The sequence below is a fragment of the Scyliorhinus torazame genome, chromosome 6, assembly GCF_047496885.1.
Source record: "Scyliorhinus torazame isolate Kashiwa2021f chromosome 6, sScyTor2.1, whole genome shotgun sequence".
Lineage (NCBI taxonomy): Eukaryota > Metazoa > Chordata > Chondrichthyes > Carcharhiniformes > Scyliorhinidae > Scyliorhinus > Scyliorhinus torazame.
In genome coordinates this window covers 80,151,143-80,166,277 of record NC_092712.1, presented here as the reverse complement: position 1 = coordinate 80,166,277, position 15,135 = coordinate 80,151,143, and the positions used below count along the sequence as shown (strand labels likewise).

General features: G+C 46.7%; 1 protein-coding gene and 1 long non-coding RNA gene across 7 annotated transcripts in view; one reads left to right on the top strand and one right to left on the bottom strand.

Moving 5' to 3' along the window:
- LOC140424857 (uncharacterized) overlaps window positions 1-14,176 on the bottom strand; it is a 128,669-nt gene extending 114,493 nt beyond the window's left edge. The window contains exon 1 of the long non-coding RNA XR_011947710.1: window positions 13,471-14,176. This is a non-coding gene — a long non-coding RNA (uncharacterized lncRNA). The remainder of the gene's footprint in view (window positions 1-13,470) is intronic.
- jcada (junctional cadherin 5 associated a) overlaps window positions 1-15,135 on the top strand; it is a 483,762-nt gene that overhangs the window by 336,726 nt on the left and 131,901 nt on the right. Inside the window, exon 1 of one of the 6 annotated variants that reach the window (XM_072508380.1) lies at window positions 14,726-14,829. The exons of the other annotated variants lie outside the window; for them this stretch is intronic. Coding sequence (XP_072364481.1) covers window positions 14,816-14,829 — 14 coding nt within the window. The 5' untranslated portion in view covers window positions 14,726-14,815. Of the gene's footprint in view, window positions 1-14,725; window positions 14,830-15,135 lie in introns of those variants that run through there. 6 annotated transcript variants of the gene reach the window in all.

The window sequence follows — 15,135 nt, the reverse complement described above, 5'->3', positions numbered from 1 at the left end:
ACAGTGGGACCAATCAACATACACAACACCGCAGCCAATCACCAGTGAGAGCACACGCACTATAAAGACAGGGAGCATCAGAGTTCCCGCTCATTCGAGTTGCAGCTAGCTAGGAGGACAGAGCTCACAGCCTGCAACACAGACATTCACCATGTGCTGAGTGCATCGACTGGTTAGGACAAGACAGAGGTCTTTAGTTAAAGCTAGTATCGTATTAACCCACAGTCTAAGTATGTTTAAAACAGTTAATGATTCAATAAAATAGTGTTGCACTATTTCAAGTGTTGGTGACCTGTATGTGATCCAGAACACCCAACACATCATGATACCAGGAGTGGTGGGATACTAGCACTTCTTAGACCTACCTGCAAGTGATCTGCCTTCCACCAGCATTCCGTCATCCTGCAGCATGGACAACATCAGCCCGCCGCCGCCGCTCCGCATCGCCGGCAACCTCGGGGCCAACTGGAAGATTTTCAAACAGCGCTTCCAGCTCTTCCTCGAAGCCACAGACAGGGAGGGCGCCTCGGACACCAGAAAGATTGCTCTTCTCCTCTCCACGGCTGGGGACCATGCCATCCACATTTTCAACTCTCTCACCTTCGCAGATGATGAAGATAAGACGAAGTTCAAGACGGTCCTCCTCAAGTTTGACACTCACTGCAGCGTAGACGTGAATGGAAGTTTCGAACGCTCCGTGTTCCAGCAGCGTTTGCAGGGTAAGGATGAACCTTTCCAATCCTTTCTCACGCATCTCTGCATCCTTGCGCAATCTTACAGCTACGGGCCCACCTCCAACTCCATGATACGCGACCAGATCGTTTTCGGTGTTCAGTCGGACCCCCTACGTCAGCAGCTCCTCAAAGTAAAGCAACTCACCCTAGCGACCGCCATCGAGACCTGTGTCTTACATGAAAACACCACGAGTCGGTATTCCCATATACAAGCGGCTGATACGGCGCGGCAAGGTCCCCACAAGGCAGAATGGGTCCAAGTGATTGAGCACCTCCAGGTCCTCAGCCTGGATGAGGGCGGCCATTTTCCGCGCTTTTCGCGGACTCCTGCGCTTGTATGCACCAAATGAGGGGACGGCGACATTGAGGAACGTAATGCGCAGGCGCGCACCACGCACGACCGCACCGCGCATGCACGGTGGAGCAGCAAACGTGCTGATGTCACAACATGCGGCAACTGTGGCTCCGCCCATTTAAAGCGGCAATGCCCCGCAAAATCTCGACAATGTCTACGATGTGGAAGACTTGGCCACTATGCTGCCTTCTGTCGAGCAGCTCAGCCTGCAAACTCCCATCACTTCAGCCAGCCTCACAGGAATGTTCGGCAATTCAACGCGCGGTCACCGAGTCCGATGCGGAACTCCCACACAGCAGTGACACGAGGGCCCGAAGGCACCTTTTTGAGTCGGTGTCGTAATGAAAAACAGGCTGTCCCCAAAGCAAAGACACCAGCCGCTGTCGGTATACAGCATCGATCCAGACGATGAGTGGTGTGCCACCCTGACGGTCAACCAGAATTCGTCGCCCACCTCAGAGACTTAATTTGTGAACTTATGGACTTTCTGATTTGTTCTGTTCTTCCGTTTAATCGTTCAAGTGGTTTGTATATAGTGTTCATCTCGTTATTCTTGTGACACACTGTTTTTTTTCTGCACCAGTCACCTTCCCATGTAAATAGCTTAGTTTTTATGTACATAGTCCTGTAAATATTTCGCACACACATAGTCAGGAACATTCACTATACACTATTTATTGCCACGCAGGTACATTTTTTATAAAAGGGGGGATGTCATAATATACACCAGTATATCATGGTGCAGACACACACTGATGTGCACACAGTGGGACCAATCAACATACACAACACCGCAGCCAATCACCAGTGAGAGCACACGCACTATAAAGACAGGGAGCATCAGAGTTCCCGCTCATTCGAGTTGCAGCTAGCTAGGAGGACAGAGCTCACAGCCTGCAACACAGACATTCACCATGTGCTGAGTGCATCGACTGGTTAGGACAAGACAGAGGTCTTTAGTTAAAGCTAGTATCGTATTAACCCACAGTCTAAGTATGTTTAAACAGTTAATGATTCAATAAAATAGTGTTGCACTATTTCAAGTGTTGGTGACCTGTATGTGATCCAGAACACCCAACACATCAATTATCACCTGTGATCTCTCATATTTCTCTGAACAGGGTGATCAATTTAGCATTGATTTGCACTGAATTGTTGTGCTTTAGGCCCATCTCCAATAGCAACAGTATTAACATTGCCTGAATGCATTTCATTTTGAGAGCTGGCAAAGAGTTGAAAGGAATATGTTCACCCATTAGATAACCCATTGACGTTCTGACACTCATCTTTCTGCATGTAATGTAATTGTGCGTGTTTACCCATTCCTGCAGAGTGTAGATACTATACAAGTAATGCGATCCTAAAGAGCTTAGAAAAATCATACTTGCCAGCTCACAGTTGCACCAATAAGGAGACCTGAAGCCTGAATGGACAGCACTCCTGCTCCAGCTGGCTCCATGGGAAAGGTACATCCTAAATGTTGTTTTAAACATCTTACTTTTCACTGCAGTTAAGGGTTGAAGAAGCCAGAGCAATGTAAGCTGTGTGTCGGCCTTGATTGGATTGGATTGGATTGGATTTGTTTATTGTCACGTGTACCGAGGTACAGTGAAAAGTATTTTTCTGCGAGCAGCTCAACAGATCATTAAGTACATGAGAAGAAAAGGGAATAAAAGAAAATACGTAATAGGGCAACACAACATATACAATGTAACTACATAAGCACTGGCATCGGATGAAGCATACAGGGTGTAGTGTTAATGAAATCAGTCCATAAGAGGGTCATTTAGGAGTCTGGTGACAGTGGGGAAGAAGCTGTTTTTGAGTCTGTTCGTGCATGTTCTCAGACTTCTGTATCTCCTGCCCGATGGAAGAAGTTGGAAGAGTGAGTAAGCCGGGTGGGAGGGATCTTTGATTATACTGCCCGCTTTCCCCAGGCAGCGGGAAGTGTAGATGGAGTCAATGGATGGGAGGCAGGTTTGTGTGATAGACTGGGCGGTGTTCACGACTCTCTGAAGTTTCTTGCGGTCCAATAATGCCACTGTACTAATCAGATTGCTAGTTAGGGTACAATTATAGTACCATGTTCCCATTATAGAAAGCCATAGATTCACACAGAATTATACCAGAGATCGGAAAGTAGAGTTACAAGGAAACACTTGAGATACTGAGACTGTCTCCACTGGAGGAGGAGAGATTAAGAGATTCTTAATATTATGAAGGCTTTTGATGGTATAAATAGCGAAAGATTATTTCCCCTGATTGTGGAATCGGTAATGAAGGTGCGAATAACATAATTAATTTAGTTAAGGAGAGAGTTTTGGAGGGATTTCTGTATGTGATGGTGGGTGGAAGAGACAATGGCCGGGATTTTCCAGCCATTCCCACTGGCGGAATATTCCGGTCCCGCTGATGGCGAACCCCCGCCGTGGGTTTCCCGGCAGCACGGGATTAATAGGATGGGAAATCCCAGAAGATTCCACCGCCGGCCAAATGCATGAAACACACCTCTGGGTGGATGGAAAATCCGGCCCATTATTTTGCCACAGGGAATCGCTGTAAACACTTGAAGCAGAGGCAGATACAAGGATATGTGGAGAAAGCTGGATAATGGGTATAGTTTCCAATTACTCTAACAAAGAGCCAGCACAGACACGATGGGCTGGCTGTCGTTATTCTGTGCTGGTAACATCTACTTGTGCCGTATCCACTTCTGGGCATTCAATGTAAAAATATGTACTCGAGCGATGGAAAAGGGATGATTCTGGGAACAATAAAGGTTTGTTGTAAAGGGATGCTTGAGTTAGTGAGATTAATTCCACTGGAGCACAGAAAAACAGATTAAAATTATGTAAGATTTTGAGAAGATAATTACTTATTGATGAATTAGGAACAAGGGGCATGAATTGATTTGCTGCTAGATCAGTTGTTAATTGTAAACCTGAGATAGATACATTTTGGTTTAGCAAAGATATTAAGGGATATGGGCCAAAGGCAGATATATGGAGTTACGTCACAGATCAGCATTGATCGCACTGAATAGTAGAGCAGGCTCGAGGGGCTGAATGGCCTACTCCTGTCCCTATGTTCGTAAGATCATAAAAGAAAGAAAGGGAATGCTAAAAGAATATTTTTCTACCAGTGGAATCCATCTAACCTGCATGAGGCTATTGAGGTATAGACTAGAATATAGGGGCAGCACGGGTAGCACAGTGGTTAGCACTGTGGCTTCACAGCACCAGGGTCCCAGGTTCGATTCCTCACTAGGTCACTGTCTGTGCGGAGTCTGCACGTTCTCCCCATGTCTGCGTGGGTTTCCTCCGGGTGCTCCGGTTTCCTCACACAGTCTAACCAGACATGCAGGTTAGGTGGATTGGCCACGCTAAATTGCCCTTAGTGAGGGGTATTGGGTTACGGGGGTAGTGAGGGAAGTGAAGGCTTAAGGTGGTTCGGTGCAGACTCGATGGGCTGAATGGCCTCCTTCTGCACTGTATGTTCTATGTTCTATAATTTCAACAGAATTTGTATAGGTATTTGAGAATGAAAGATATAAAATCATGCAAGAAAAGGGCAAAGGAAATAGAATTGGAGTGGACCACTCTGGTTGAACAGAACAAAAGAACAAAGAACAAAGAAAAGTACAGCACAGGAACAGCTTCAGCCCTCCAAGCCTGCGCCGACCATGCTGCCCGTCTAAACTAAAATCTTCTACACTTCCGGGGTCCATATCACTCTATTCCCATCCTATGGAATAGACAGAGTACATGCAGAAAAGATGTTTCTCCTGGTAGGGGAGTATAGAACCAGCTAATACAATTTCAAAATAAAGGTGAAATCACTTAGGATGAGGGGAATTTTCTTTACTCAGAGTGCTGTGAATCTTTGAAACTCTGTACCCAAGAGGAAGCTCAGTCATTGAGTATGTTTAAAGCAGAGATTGACAGATTACCAAATATCAATTACAGAAAGGGATATAGAGACAATGTGGGGAAGAAGGCATTGAAGTGGATGATCAGCCATGATTTATTATAAGAACATAAGAACTAGGAGCAGGAGTAGGCCATCTGGCCCCTCGAGCCTGCTCCACCATTCAATGAGATCATGGCTGATCTTTTGTGGACTCAGCTCCACTTTCCTGCCTGAACAACATAACCCTTAATCCCTTTATTCTTCAAAAAACTATCTATCTTTATCTTGAAAACATTTAATGAAGGAGCCTCTACTGCTTCACTGGGCAAGGAATTCCATAGATTCACAACCCTTTGGGTGAAGAAGTTCCTCCTAAACTCAGTCCTAAGTATTGAATGATGGAGCATCCTCAATGGGCTGAATGGCCTACTGTTCCTATGTTAAACCAAAACAGATAACACTGTGGGTGTATCTACACCACATGGAATGCAGTGATTAGAGAGGGCAAATCACCACCTTCTCAAGGGCAATTAGCAATGGACAATAACTGACACTTTTGCCAGCAACCCTTGCATCTCAAGAACAAATAAAAAAAAGTCTTCCTGCATTTACAGTTTACTTCCTCACATCGCCAATTTTTGTATAATCTTCTTAACCATTCAGAGTACAGGAGGGAGACAGAGAACCTAGTGGCGTGGTGTAACAGTAACAATCTCTCCCTCACTGTCAGCTAAACTAAGGAGCTGCTCACTGACTTCAGGAAGTGAAGTATCGTACACACCCCTGTCTGCATCAATAATGCAGAGGTGGAGATGGTTGACAGCTTCTCATGTCTGCGTGGGTTTCCTCTGGGTGCTCCGGTTTCCTCTCAGAGTCCAAAGGTGTGCAGGTTAGGTGGATTGTAACATGCTAAATTGCCCTTCGTATCCAAAAAGGTTAGGTGGAGTTACTGGGTTAAGGGGATAGGGTCGAGGTATGGGGTTAGGTTGGGTGCCCTTTCCAAGGGTCGGTGCAGAGTCGATGGGCCGAATGGCCTCCTTCTGTACTGTAAATTCTATGATTCAAATTCCTAGGTGTGTACATCGCCAACAATCTGTCCTGGTCCACCCACGTCAGCGCTACGACCAAGAAAGCACAACAGCGCCTGTACCTCTTCAGGAAACATGTCGGCATTAATTCTTATCAATTTTTACGGATGCACCATAGGAAGTATCCTATCTGGCTGCATCACAGCTTGGTATGACAACTACTCGGCCCAAGACCGTAAGAAACTATAATCGTGAACACAGCCCAGTCCATCACGCGAACCTGCCTCCCATCCATTGACTGTCTACACCTCCCACTGCCTTGGGAAAGCAGGCAGCTTAATCAAAGACCCCTCCCACCCGGGTTATTCTCTCTTCCAACCTCTTCCATTGGGCAGGAGATATAAAAGTCTGAGAACATGTACAAACAGATTCAAAAACAGCTTCTTCCCCGTTGTTACCAGACTCCTGAAAGACCCTCTCATGGACTGAACTTATCTCTTTATGCATCTTTTCTGCTGAGTAGTCCTGCAGTCTGTATGCTTCACCCGATGTCTGTGTCTATGTATTATCTATCGTATGTCCTATGTTTCTTTTCATGTATGGAACCATCTGCCTGGACTGTACACAGAACAATCCTTTCACTGTACCTCGGTACACGTGACAATAAACCCAAATCCAAAGCCCCAGGCATTTAAGTTCGAATCATTAATATATACCACAAAAAGCAAGAGATCTTCTCAGTGCAACCTCACTGGAACCAGTTTTCCAGTCAGAAAAACATCCATCAACTGTTATCCTTTGCTTCTGGCCAATGAGCCAATTTTGGATCAATTTCCCCTTAGCTCCTCTGAGCTTTTAATTTTCTGACCAGTCTGCAATGTAGGACCCATGTAAAAAGCCTTGATTCCATCAAGTAGACTATATCAAATAGATTACCCTTATCAATACTCCTTGCTACCACTCCAAACAATTCAATCAAATTAGTCAGACACAACCTTCCCTTCCTAAATCCATGCTGACTGGCCTTTAACAATCTGTCTTTCTGAATGATAACTTACATTGTCCCTCAGACTTTTTGTTTCAATCAAATCAGGAAGCATTTCTTCACATAGTATTGGAAATCTGGCAAACTCTCTCTCAGAAACTGAGAACACATCAGTTTAACATTTCAAGATTAGGCATTAGGGTGTTAAGTGAATTGGAACCAAGATGAGCCAATATCGTTAAGATACAGATCTTCCATGATCTAATTTCCCGAGAGGTTAAATGACCTACTCCTCTTTCCATTTGACAAACTACCTATCTGGGTCATTGGCATTCATCAGCAGCCTTAGATATTTGGACATCAATAGATATGGGCCAACAGGACTAGAAATAGAGCCAGATTCATCTATAATATGTAGTTCACTTCCATGAATCTTGTTACACCTGCCAAGCAGAAATATGAGCTGTAATTGGTCTCAATGGGAAAATGTACCATGAGAGCAAAACCACCTGCACAAAATGTACTGGCTTAAATATTGGGCAGAGTTTTAAACGGATCGCCTCTGGTGAAATGGAGAGAATATTACAGGGTCAAAGACCTGTTGGATTCTACAGCCATCTATCCCATTGCTCTTTAACTGAGCCACATCATTAGCATCCCCCTTCCAGCATCTCCAACCATTCGAGGAGAGCGGGCAGGATGATGTGCTGGATCAATTAAAGGAAGGATTTCTCATTAAAGGGACCAGAGTCTGGGTTGCAATGACTCACCTGAACATTGGCTCACCTGAACATGGATATTAGAGTATGCATCAACTGCAGAGAACATCTGGAAAGGCTGTTCACCCCCACCCACCCCCGCACCCCCCACCTTACCCCAAAACCATGTTTTTCACTGTTACCTGGAGGTCCTGTTGTAGGGTCCCTACCAAGGACAGGAGACCAACCTCACCAATCAAGCAGCTGTGACCCATAGGCAGAACTTTTATCTCATTTCCTGCACCCTGATTTACTGCATTGGTAAACACAGGAGCACCTGTATAGCTTGTGGCACGGCTTAGCCACAAATACTATACAACTGTATTAACGCTACAGATTTGTTTTTCCACTTCTAACATTCAGCCTTTACATTTGCTTTCTTTATTGCAAAAATCACATGTCGGTCCCCTCGGGCAGCAGGTAGCACAGTGAGCAGCACAGTGGCACAGTGGTTAGCACAGTTGCTTCACAGCTCCAGGATCCCAGGTTCGATTCCCGGCTTGGGTCGGAGTCTTCACGTTCTCCTCGTGTCAGCATGGGCTTCCTTCAGGTGCTCCGGTTTCCTCCCACTGTCCAAAGATGTGCAGGTTAGATCGAACGGCCGTGCTAAATTCCCTCAGTGTCCAAAAAGGTTAGGTGAGGTTACTGGGTCACGAGGTTAGGATCGAGGCGTGGGCTTAGGTAGGGTGTTCTTTCTATGGGCCGGTGCAGACTCGATGGGCCAAATGGCCTCCTTCTGCACTGTAAATTCTACGATTCTCGGATTCTATGAATCAGACTTACCCTCTGCACGGTCGCTTTTACTAACATGAGAAGCACCTGTTATCTTTACCATTGCCATCTTTCTCACCAGAACCAACTTCCTTTTCCCTATTAAACCTTCTATTTCTCCACTTTGAGAGTATAAGAGCTTTGAAAGAGCTGCCTGTTACTCCTGCTCTTTCCCCATAACATTGTATTTATCTAATTCCCTTTGGAAAGTTATTATTCTTTTTTTTCCCTTTTTTTCATAAATTTAGTATACCCAATTACTTTTCCCAATTAAGGGGCAATTTAGCGTGGCCAACCCACCTAGCCTGCACATCTTTGGGTTGTGGGGGTGAAACCCACGCAGACACGGGGAGAATGTGCAAACTCCACACGGACAGTGACCCGGGTCCGGCGTCGAACCCGTGTCCTCTGGGGTCTGAGGCAGCAGTGCTAACCACTGCACCACCGCCCGCCCAAGGAAAGTTACTATTCAATCTATTTTTACCACACTTTCAGGTATTGCACTCCATCTGATTGTGTACGAAAGAAAGAAGTTCTCCTATCACCTCTAGTTCTCTTACCAATTATTTTAAATCTGTGTCCTTTGGTTATCAACCCATCTTCCTTTCCCAATATCTCTCAAAGGGTAAGAAGTTGGTTTTCCTTTCATCTGATCCCCACTCCTCCTCCAGAAAGGAAAAGGGTAATGATCCCCTTTTCTTGGTTCAGTGTTTTTAAAATGGGCCACAGCTTAGTCTGTCTAGGAAAAGGCTGCACTAGTCCAAATGTCTGCAGGCTACACATATTGATCCCTGAATAAAAGAAAGACTTGTATTTATATAATGATTTTGTGCCAACCGGACATCTCAAAGTTTAGTCGGTGAAATACTACTCTTTAAATGTGGTCAGTGCTTTAATGTAGGAAACATTGCAGAGAAGTTGAACAGCACAAATAGCAATGTGATAATAACCAGCTAATCTGTTTATTTCTGTGATGTTGTTTTAGGAATAAATATTGACCAGGACACCAGGGATAATTCCCCTGCTCGTCTTCAAAATGCCATTGAATATGTTTCAGCCACCCGAGCAAGCAGATAATGCCTCAGTTAACATCTCATTTGAGCATTAGCATCTTCCGACAGTTCAGCAGTCTCTCAGACAACACTCAAAAGTTAGCCTTTATTTTGTGCTCAGTTTCTGGAGTCGGACCAGAACCCACAGCCTTATTATTCTAAAGTGAGCTCTACCAACTGAGCTATGGCTGACATGCCTAAGGAAAAAGAGATTTACATAGTCTATGGCTGATTTCACTACCTGTCCTTCATTGATGCATTGGACAAAGGGCATAAGGATCATTCTTCTGTGTGATCCTCAAGATAGACACTGGCCTAATGCTGAAGAAAATTAGGCAGGGGAGCGGGTTATCTGTTTTGTGTGTTTCAAAGTTTTTTCAGGTGGCTGACATTCTGGCTATCTTCAAAGGCATTCATGAATTGAGTGCAGAGGGTGTTTTTTGCCATTATGAATGCTTGACTGTGTTCCAAACCTATTATTGGATAAGCTTTGCCGGGGTTGCTTACAGTGGTGTATTATGAATGCATGGGAAACTTCCAAACCTACTAATGAGTCAGAAAATGTTATTGTCCTTAATCTTGGGCAGGAAAGGAGGGGCCTCCTAGGAAAGTCCCTTCAGATTGCAAGCACCCTCCCTTCAGGGAATGGGGTACTCCGCCCCCCCCTTTTCCACCCACCTTGCCCTCCTCCCCGTCCGGCCTACCCCGACACCAAGTTCATCACCCTCCCAACTCCCAAGGGTAGCCCCTATCCTCCTCTCCCCAGGACCCCAGCACTTCTCTTAAGTACGGTCCAGAGACTTAGTCTCAGGCATGAAGCTGCAGTACCTGCAGGAGGAGGTTTTAGAGATGGACTTTGTGGTCCCCTACCAAGGGGAGACCCTTTTGTGTCTTCTGGTCCACGGATGGTGTGTGGTGTCATGCTTGCAAGAGGGTGGGGCACTGCTCCGCCTCATGGCCATCGCAACCACCAAGGTAGCCGCAGCTGGTGCCGCTGGCCCCTCCCCCTCCACTGACTTTGCAACTGCCCCCTTGTTGTTGGGGGGGGGGGGGGGCATGCTAGCTCCTACAGACACCTCGGCTCCCAGCGTGGAGGTGAGGGAGCACACGCACAGCCGGAAGGTGCAGAAGAACTGAAATAGGACAGTTAGACTGCGGTCAGGTCCAGATACCCTGGACCACATCAGCGTGAAGGACCCAGTGCCCCTGAATACTGGCTCAGGTGCTGCTGTACTCAATTTTGCAGCGGCAGCTCCCTGCTTCTAGCGTTCTGGGAAAGTAATAGCATGGAAGGCCCCCTTCCCCCTTCATCACAACCGTTGACATTGGGCGCTTCAGCCACCATCCAGGCCGGAGTTGTTTCCAGGACCTTCCAGTGACCCGGCATCAGGGGCGGGCAGAGTTCTGCGCCATTGCCTCCCTTTGGCCTGGGACCCTGGGAGAAGCCCGAGAGGAACCAGCCTGTTGACGACCCTGGTGGTGGGATCAAGGCAGGCCCAGAGATAGTTGGATTTAGATTTGTTGTCACGTGTACCAAGGTACAGTGAAAAGTATTGTTCTGCGTACAGTCCAAATAGATCATTCCATATATGAAAAAACATAGGACATACATAAATACACAATGTAAATATATCAACACAGGCATCAGGTGAAGCATACGGAATGTGGTACTACTCAGTCAAGAAGTTGTGTGAAGAGATTAGTTCAGTCCATAAGAGGGTCATTCAGGAGTCTGGTAACAGTGGGGAAGAAGCTGTTTTTGAACCTGTTAGTGCGTGTTCTCAAACTTCTGCACCTCCTGCCCAATGGAAGAGGTTGAAAGAGAGAATAACCCAGGTGGGAGGGGTCTTTGATTTTGCTGCCCTCTTTCTCAAGGCAGGGGGAGGTGTAGACATAGTCAATGGATGGGAGGCGGTTTCGAGTGATGGACTAGGCTGTTTTCACAACTCTCTGTAGTTTCTTACGGTATTGGGCCAGGCAGTTGCCATACCAGGCTGTGATCCAGCTAGATAGGATGCTTTCTAAGGTGCATCTATAGAGCCAACATGGACATGCCGAATTTCCTGAGGAAGTATAGGCGTTGTTGTGCTTTTTTGGTCGTAGCGTCGACGTGGGTGGACCAGGACAGATTGTTGGTGATGTGCACACCTAGGAATTTGAAGCTGTCAACCATCTCCACCTCGGCACCATTGATGCTGACAGGGATGTGTACAGTACTTTGCTTCCTGAAGTCAATGGCCAGCTCCTTAGTTTTGCTGGCATTGAGGAAGAGATTGTTGTCGTTACACCACGCCACTAGGTTCTCTATCTCAGTCGATGTGCCCGTGCTGTCTGCCACACTCAATGTGGCGGAGGACTCGGGGCCCAGACAATGACTGCCTTGGTCAGCTACTCGGTGGCAGGCACAGATGGTGCATTTGAAGCTCTCTACGGTGAGGCTGAGGGCTCATCGTGCCCAAAACTGGGTTATCCCTTGACCCCTCTGGGGGACTCCAAGACTCTACCACATTGTGATAGATATTTAAAAATACTTCCATAGATAGGTTAGGCAGTGCCCTATCAGCCCACCCACCCCCCAATCCCCTTTTTGTTTTGTCCCCCATTTCCTTTCCTTTAATTTGCTTGGTGACCTTCCCGTACATTTGCAGTTAGGTGCGAATGGTGATTGATGCTCCCCCTTGTTGGTGGCTATTGACGCCTGCAGGCAGTGCATGTGTTTGCTGTCGCCTATTCTGTTGCCGTGGCCTGGCGTGAGGGTCATGTCGGGGTGGACTGACCTGATGACGGCGATGGGCCGGACTGACCTGACTGCGCAATGCGGCAGGGGCGTTGGAGTATTTTTGCCAATTGCTGCTGTCTTTATTGTACTGTTGTCTGCCTTATATCCTTGGCCTGGAGGTCGAAGGTTCGTTTGCTGCCACCTCCTCTGGCTCTGTGGCCTGGGGTGAGAAAAGGGCAGCTGTGCGATGTCTTGCTACTGATGTTGGAACAAAGGCGAGCGAATCAGGTCTCTCCTCCGGCGTACCCTGCATCATGTGACTGTCCGGTGTATTTTTTCACTGATGGGACTTTACCACTGGGAGCCACAGGAGGAGGAGCACGAGGCTGACTGGCCCAAATGAACACCCTGAAGCGGGTTTTGCAGGCATGCTCTTGCAGCCTGCTGATGACCTTGTGTTGTTGTTGTCTGTTTACTGTTAAATATGTATTCGGTCTTCTTTTTGTAATTGCACTGTGGTGGTTTTGTATCGCTCTTCTGAGGCGCAATGGCACCACTGTGAGTGTGGCACAGCACCTCTTCTGGGAGCTGTAAGTAGTTTGGATTTGTTCACTTGTAATGTTTACCGTTTAATGAACAAAGTATTCTCATGGGCACTGGATTAAACAAGCCTCCCAGCTTGAACGGCCAGCCACCCATTCACTAATCCCTGACAGCCTGGCCTCCATAACTAGTGGCTTTGCCCTTCCAGGCAGCTCATGCCCTGAGGATGCATTTTGCAGCCTGAGGGTGGGCTTCATTTTGACTGTACTCATCCTCCCCCCTGTGTGGGAGTCTTCTGCCCTCATGTCACCATTAAACGTCCCGCATGGTGACACGGTAGTTAGCACTGCTGCCTCACAGCACCAGGTACCCAGATGTGTTTGAGGCCTTGGGTGACTGTGTGGAGTTTGCACGTTCTCCCCGTGTCAGCGTGGGTTTCCTCCGGGTGCTCTGGTTTCCTCCCACAGTCCAAAGATGTGCAGGTGGATTGGAAAACAAAGCATTTGGGCTGCACCTTCTAATCTGGCATTTTTGTAACACGGACATAGAAGAATTGGGGAAACAAAAGACACTGATAAAACATTATAAAACAGCAATAAAAATGGTTTTACATTACCTCCACGTTTCTGCTCCCAAAGAGCTGTACTGCAATGATGCTGTGCATTACTTGTGTATTCACGCCCAGAAAAATTCCAGGCAAGTATTTCCAAGCAATAGATTTCCGGGTTGGAGAGATTACAGTGTGTAATTTTTAGAGTATATCTTTCCCTTTGCTTTCACCTCCCCCTAGAAATTACTTTTTTTTAAGTGTTTAGTAACATTTGGTCAGGAACATATCTATGACTCTGACTCTGTTTTGATTACTTTGTTCCAGGATCTTCTGGTCCTGTTTGCAAAACAGTTTTCTTTTTGACACTTTGATCCTCTCTAGCTTTTCATTTATGTATCTTGATTAACTAAATGGTAATGAGAAAGCAGCTTCACCTTCCTCTTCTCCAATTCTTGTGCGCCTGTTTTATAAAAATGTCCGAATAGGAGGTGTAGGCCAAGTGAATTGTTTGCCAGATACTGTGTAGTTTGCCACTCTACTGCTGGCCAGGTGCTGAGGAAGCTCGTGTCTCACATCACAACAACTGAGGAGCAAAGCCAGTCCATTATATTCCAAGGGTGGCCACAGCCCAATGCACTGTGTTCTCTCCACACATTATTGTTTACCTTCCACATCCAAATTATTAGTTCTGCAGAGCCAGCTTATTTTCCACTTGTGTCTGCTCAGACCACCCTGGCGCTATGTTTTCAGTGCGTTTCCTCGTCAGTCTTCGGTGTGGGGGGATCTTTGTCTAGAGCCTGGGAGCTCCTGTGAACCTCAAAGTAACGTTAGAACAGAGAGATTGCAGCACGGATTGAGATCAATGAAACCCGCGCCTATAAAGACCTTGGAACCTGAAAAGTCACTTGGAGAGAGAAAAAGAAAGGAGTGGATCATTTAGATGATGTCTGAAAAGATCCCTGGCCAAAGAGGGAGTCACTTAATGTGTAAGTACAACAATTGTAATGTTATTGCAGCCATTAATTTCATTCGTGAATAAAACTTGCTCCAGGTTTTTTTTTAAAGTCTGTCTGATTTCTGAGCCAAAATTCTGTGGAAAGTTATATAACGCAGCTTAAGCACATAGCAGTCTGCCCGCAGTGATAAAATCCCACCCAGAAGGTATGGTTGGGAAAGGAGGAGGGGAAGGACTGGAGCTTCCCAGGTGCAAGGTCGGGGAGCTGGGGGGGAAGCTGGCTTTCTCCACAGTTCAACAACGCGTGACTGGCGGGGGGACGAGGAGCAGTTTTCTTGCCGTTTGTTTTAATAGGGTTGAGTTCTCTTATAAACAGAAGCAGGCAGGCGGACTTTTTTGTTTTAATTATTTTTTTTACCTCCAGACTCTGCCTTGGTCTAGTTGCAGTCCAAGCACATGATTTGCCTGAGGTAAGACGCGATGTTTGAAGAGCCCTTTTTGATGTTGCAGGGACAGTGTTTGTTGACACGGGGATCAGTGTTTGTTGACACTGTCTTTCCCTTCACTCCCGGGGAGTGGGAATTTGCAACCAGCGAGGCTGGCTGGAGAGTGACAGGGATGTCTACCCTGGGGGGGGGGGGGGGAGAGAGGATGTCTACACTGGGGGGAGGGGGGAAAGGATGTCTACACTGGGGGAGGGGGGAGAGGATGTCTACACTGGGGGGAGGGGGGAGAGGATGTCTACACTGGGGGGAGGGGGGAGAGGATGTCTACAC